Here is a 6000-nt window from a genome sequence, read left to right as displayed (position 1 = left end):
AATAGCTGGGTCAGGATTCAAACCCAGGAAAGACAGCTTAAAGGTGAGTGTGCATACATCTAGGCCATCCTGTCATCGTAAAGAATTTGCTCATTCATCTAAAACAGTTGGAGCAAGTCGCTCAAAACAAAATACATTTCTGTTCTAACATTCTCTGAGATACAAAATTGGAAACAACCAGGTTTGGATCAGGAGAGACTGACTTGAGGGATTGTTTGACTGCATAAGCTTAACTTTTCCTTTTCTGCATGAGGTCAATAAAACCAACTGTGCAAACCATTATACACAACACTCTCTAATCCCTCCAACAATGCTCAGCAATTCATGGCTATATCAACAAAATCCGTTTGAATACAAAACACTTATTCAACTGAACAGAAGAGCATAAAATTTTTAAAAAGGCAATTCAACACCTAGAACTGGATTTTTGTCACTAATGAAGTTATTGTCTCTGCAGTGTCAGAGCAGGTGCAAGCACCACACTTTCGCTGCAGGATGAGTGGCAATTAGTCACAGACTGTGTGTTACTTGTATGAAGGTTAGCAAAGCAACTGCACAGCCCCACTCAATTTATTGGTGAACAGTGAGACTGGGGAGTCAAGGTGGGGGGAGGGGGGAGGGGGAGGGGGGGTTAGTGGGGACAGACAGACAGACAGAAAAATGAGAAAACAAAGAATTCTCACTGCTGTTTTCGCCGAGTCATCTCACCATGCGCACAATGTCAGGGTAGATCGCTTCTGTTAGAATGCCTCGAGTAGTTGACATGTAGTCAACCAGCTCGTTGAGTGCTGCCCGCTTGACTTCTTTGCCCTTGAGATCCAACACAGAGTCCATGAAATCAAACATTATGCAGCACTGCTGCAGCTTCTTGCTGAAAAGTTCCTGTTGCTCTGCAGCTTGAACATCTGAAACGAGCACACAGGGAAGCAGAAAATAAAATAACCAAATGAAGCAAGCTGGCAAAATTCCTCAAATCAATTACACTCAAGAATGCCCATATAGTTCACAATGTGAACATGCTTGTTATTCTCGAAACCTCTTGACAAAAGTTTTGTAATGTGCAGGGTTTTATGACAGTGTGAGAATGCATTATTTTTTTTAAAGCAAAGAAGCCATGTATCCTGTCAGTTTGAATTACGATATACCAACGCCCGATTACACGGGGGAGGTGGTGGTGGTGAGGGTGGCGGGGGGCGGGGGGGGTCGACGTCAAAATCCACACGAAAGTACATTAATGGACAGCACTCCTGCTACCACTTGGAAGCCACTGAAGTGAACTGTTATGCCAGAGATACCAAGCGTCTTAGAAAGACAAACGTTTGTTAGCAATGATTATTGCCAAACATAGGTTTTGAGATTTTTTTTTTTTAATACAAACTCATAATGGAGATGCCACTCACACATGGACATGCTAATAAGACAAGCACTTAACAGCCACCGAGCTTGGGGAAGTGCCGTCACTTCCCGGGTTACTTTGGGTATCTGGTGCTGGCTTAATGGTTAGGGTGGCGGGCTTTGGATCCTCGGGTCCTGAGTTCAAATCCCGCTCTGCTGTTGAATTAATACCAGGTGGGGTTAACTCGGCCTGTCATCCTTCCGAGGTCGGCAAAATAAGTACCAGCTTGCTTGTATCCTGTGTCGGAGTGGCGACCCGTCCAGGATTATGCCCAATAGCCAAGGAGACTGCTTAATCAGCACCAACGCTCTGCACAGATTTTTGTTAGATCTCTGCACAGACTGCACAGAGTTTGAAAATGGTTGATTTGGACATTTATGAACAATGTGTCTTCAAAAGGATATGGTCCCAATCTCCTCTTCCTCCTTTAGGTACCAGCAACACCACAACAATGGCACTGCTTTTCTCAGGAGGAATTTCTTCTTCCCCATGGATACCAACCGATGGGGATTGTTTGTGCCCTTTCCTTTTAAATGCTGAGTGTCAAGCAAGGAAGCAGCACATAACATTTTTAAAGTCTCTGGTATAAACTTGGCCGGGGTTTGAACTGCTGACCTCCCGGACTCGGAGCAGACGCTCTAACCATTGCACCTGGCATTCTTCTGCTTAAGCAAAATTAAAGTAACAATACAAACGCAAATATTATAATAATAATAATAATAATAATAATAATAATAATAATAAAGGCTGTGATTGTAGGGTTTGTTTCAATTATTGTTTGAAATATTAAAGTTATTTTGCCATTATCAATTAGTTATTGTGAAAAATTGAAAGATATGCAATGTATTCTGAGACATTATTTATCTACGATCTGTAATCACATTGTTTCTAATAACAGTTGGTGATACAGAAGCAAATGATGTGTGTTATGTCGGTATATGGGTGTCAAATGGGAAAGACTGGAGTGGAGAAGCAGGAATTCAGGGACACACTGGGGAGGTTGATGGGAATGGAATGATTGAGCTGGAGGCAATGCTGTGTGTGCATTGCTGGGGATGTTAATGCACGCACACACGCGCACGCACGCATGCACGCACACACACACGCACAGCTGCCAGGTGAAGAGGAATGTGTTGACAAATTTGGTTGGGGAACAATGAATACAGAGGGCCGAGAGCTGGTGGAGCTGGTGGCGAGGAATGGGGTAGCCAAAGCTGGTTCATTCTTTCAAAAGCGGAAAAGCCACAATGTTACCTATAGGAGTGGACAACATAGAAAATAATTGTATTTGGTGGTGGTAAGGAAGCAAAAGTTGTGGAGGGTTGATGATTGTAAGGAAGGGGTGGGAGAGCACGTTTCCACCCAGCACAAGCCTGTGGTGTTTGTGGTGCAGATGAAGAAAATTACCCCTGGTTGGGGGGTGACGGTCATCTCTGAAGCTCTGTAGATGTGGATCTCTGATCGGCTTAGAAGTCGTCTTGTCTTTTGGTTCAACGTACAGACGAAAGCCCGGGAGTAAAAAGGATAGAAAACCTTAGAAATCAAACTACATTTCTGAGTTATCTGGAGATAGAGTTTGAAAATGGTTGATTTGGACATTTATGAACAATGTGTCTTCAAAAGGATAGAAACCGGACCTCAGAAATCAAACCGCATTTCTGAGTCATAAATGGCAGAGGATGATATTTTGACAATGGATGATTTCACAAGTTTACAGCATCGGTGACCTTGACTGACCTTCAATCAGGTCTAAAGTTATACCGTCGTGCATCACTCATCGACTCCTTCCTACATACAGTACCAAGTTTCATCAAGATCGGGAAAAATGTATTTGACCGTATCACATCGACGATTTTTCCAACTTTGAAGACATGTGACTCGATAACCAGGACAAATTTTAAAAAACCGGCCTGACCAAATTTAGATATTGTTCCATATTATCAGAATCCGAAGAAATTTCGAAGATCAGATCACAAACGGCGGAGATAGATTTTGAAAATGGATGATTTCGCAACTTTGGAGTGGCCAAGACCTTGACCTTCAATCGTGTCAAAAGTCATACCGTCCTGCATCACTCATCGACCCCTACCTACATACCAAGTTTCATCAAGATCGGGCGAATTTTTTTTTAACCGTTAGGGTTAGCTGTTAGAATTATCAGAATCCGAAGGAATTATCAGAATTATCAGAATCCAAAGGAATTTCGAAGATCGGATCATAAACGGCGGAGGAGATATATTTTGAAAATGGACGATTTTGTAACTTTGGAGTGACCTTGACCTTCAATCGGGTCAAAGGTCATACCGTCATGCATCCCTCATACCAAGTATCAAGAAAATCAGAAGAAAACAAGTGAAATCCTTCAATACAGCGCGTGTGGTGAATCAAATGAGAACACTAATGTTAAAATATGCAATTTATGCTTTTTCAGTTGAAAAACAATTAAAAAGCGTACTTAATATTTGAAATGTAAAAATCTTGTTATTATTGTGATAAGCACCTTTATATATAACAGAACGAATGAAATCGTTCGATACAGCATGGCAGGAGGCCGCAAAAGAATGATTGTAAGTAAATTTCAACCATTAATGCATGACGAAACACTTGTTTATGGCTAATATTAAAGAGAATGATGGCATAAGAAGAACTTAGCCTGGAATCCTCATGCATAACACTGCCCACACAACACACGTGGTGTCCTTTGACCAATCAGGAGCAGTGCAGTTACAGTATCGTTTCCTTCAGCTCGATTGGTCTTATCCTGCATGTGATGTTTTCGGGGGGGGGGGGGTTTCGTTCTTGTTGAATCTGAGATTATTTTTTCGTTCTTGTTGTAAGTAAATTTCAACTACTAATGAATGACAAAACACTTGTTTATGGCTAATATTAAAGAGAATGATGGCATAAGAAGAACTTAGCTTTCTACTTTCGCGCGAAATGCCATGGTGGACGGAAATGACGTCTTTCGTTCGTTCGTTCGTACATGAGGGGAGCGTTTCTTCGTTTTTTTCCGTCAAGCGATAAATTAAATGGTTTTCACATATATAACACATTCGTTTCACAAATTTCCATTGAAATACTCGGGTATTTCCGTCAATTGTCGCCATTTCCGTTGAGGTTACGCACTGCATCTACCGGACGGCCGTCATTGGCTGTCTTGAGGCACGTGGGGGGGGGGGACACCGGACCCACCGGAGCGTAGTCGACGACGCCGGGGACATTTCAAACTCGGTGCAATTGTATACAGCGCATGCGCTGCAAAAATGGGGACGTACGTACGGACGGACATCAAGACTGGTTTTATTAGGTCATCTCATTAGAGATGACCTAAAAAGGAGGAAGGTCAAGGGCAGGGGTCAGAAGATTATTAGGTATGGGAAGTACAGGGGCAATGTCATCGTAGAGTACAAGGAAAGGGTGAGGACCAGATTTGAGCAACTTAACAAAGAAGCGGAAAGTTTGGAGTAGGAGTGGAAGAAGCACAGAGAGGCGATTAGGGGAATTGCAGAAATTTTGTGTGGAAGGATGTCAGGAAAGGGTGTATCATCGAGGGATAGTAACCAGGAATGGTGGATTGAGGAGGTAGTGAAGGCAGTTGGTGAAAAGAAGGTAGTTTGGAAGAGGAGAGAGAAGATCAAAGATGGGGGGAGGGGGAGGAAACCGGTTGCAGGGTTGATGCACCTGTGTGGGAAGAAAAAGAAAGCAACAAGAAAGCGGACTTCCGGTTCCGGTTTTGAGCGGCAAGAGGTCTCCTTCGGGGCTCCCTGCTGACATTCTCAAAGTTAAGTTCCGGTTGTTATTTGTCCCGTTTTAACTGTTTAATTTTCTCACCTACATGTTAATGTGTGTTCCTAGTTCGGTTTTGTTTCAAAAATCATTGCTATTTTTTGTGAGTATTTATGTCGACGTTCTCACCTGGTGTTTGAGGCCTAGTCCTAGGCTTGAGGCCTACCGGTTCCACTTGGTGTTCGATCGTTTTTTTTTTTTTGTTTGTTTGTTTTTTCTCCCCATTACCTTCAATTTCTATCCTCCCCATTACCTTCAATTTTCATCCTCCCCACTTTCCAAACATCCCCCATTCTCCCAACTAATCTCTTTCTTATGTCAAAAAAAAAAAAAAAAAAAAAAAAACCCAACAACAACAACCTTCTCCCGATTCTGCTACTTCTTCTTCCTCTTAACTTCCTCCTCGTCTTCCTCGATTTCTTTTTTTTTTTTTTACACTTCCATGACCTAATCTGTTGAACTCTCTCATACATTAATATTACAACAAAAACGATCTTATAATGCTTCATCTTCCTCTCACACATGTGGTACTCTTTACTGTTTCACAATGCACTACTCTTCTGCTATTTTAACAGACTGCTCTCATTTCGACCTCTCCTTCATTCCTTGCCTAAAAAATCCAACTATTACAGCGCTTCTTCTCTCCATGCTCTGAATTCGCCTTCATTGCATCCATCAAGAATTGTGTTAAATCGCATCTCTGACCTAAAACTTTTAAAACCACAGTTTGCCATGGATGCTCGCTTTCCATCAACCATTCTTTTTTTCCAACTTCAGTGCCAACTCACCCCCTCACCCCTCACTCTCACTCTCAAAGC

The 6000-nt window shown here is 42.2% G+C and overlaps 2 protein-coding genes across 5 annotated transcripts in view; one reads left to right on the top strand and one right to left on the bottom strand.

The window, feature by feature from the left end:
• Positions 1-6000, top strand: part of EXOC3 (exocyst complex component 3) — a 425366-nt gene that overhangs the window by 196284 nt on the left and 223082 nt on the right. The window lies entirely within an intron of this gene.
• Positions 685-6000, bottom strand: part of LOC147023317 (serine/threonine-protein phosphatase 2A 56 kDa regulatory subunit epsilon isoform-like) — a 67620-nt gene continuing 62304 nt past the window's right edge. The window contains exon 2 of the mRNA XM_085888581.1: positions 685-905. Within this exon, the coding sequence (XP_085744707.1) occupies positions 700-905 (206 nt within the window). The 3' untranslated portion in view covers positions 685-699. The remainder of the gene's footprint in view (positions 906-6000) is intronic.

The sequence above is a fragment of the Eptatretus burgeri genome, chromosome 7, assembly GCF_056783735.1.
Source record: "Eptatretus burgeri isolate ZD-2024b chromosome 7, Ebu_testis_v1, whole genome shotgun sequence".
NCBI lineage: Eukaryota > Metazoa > Chordata > Myxini > Myxiniformes > Myxinidae > Eptatretus > Eptatretus burgeri.
The sequence above is the reverse complement of the archived record's forward strand: the minus strand, read 5'-3'. Positions and strand labels throughout refer to the sequence as shown.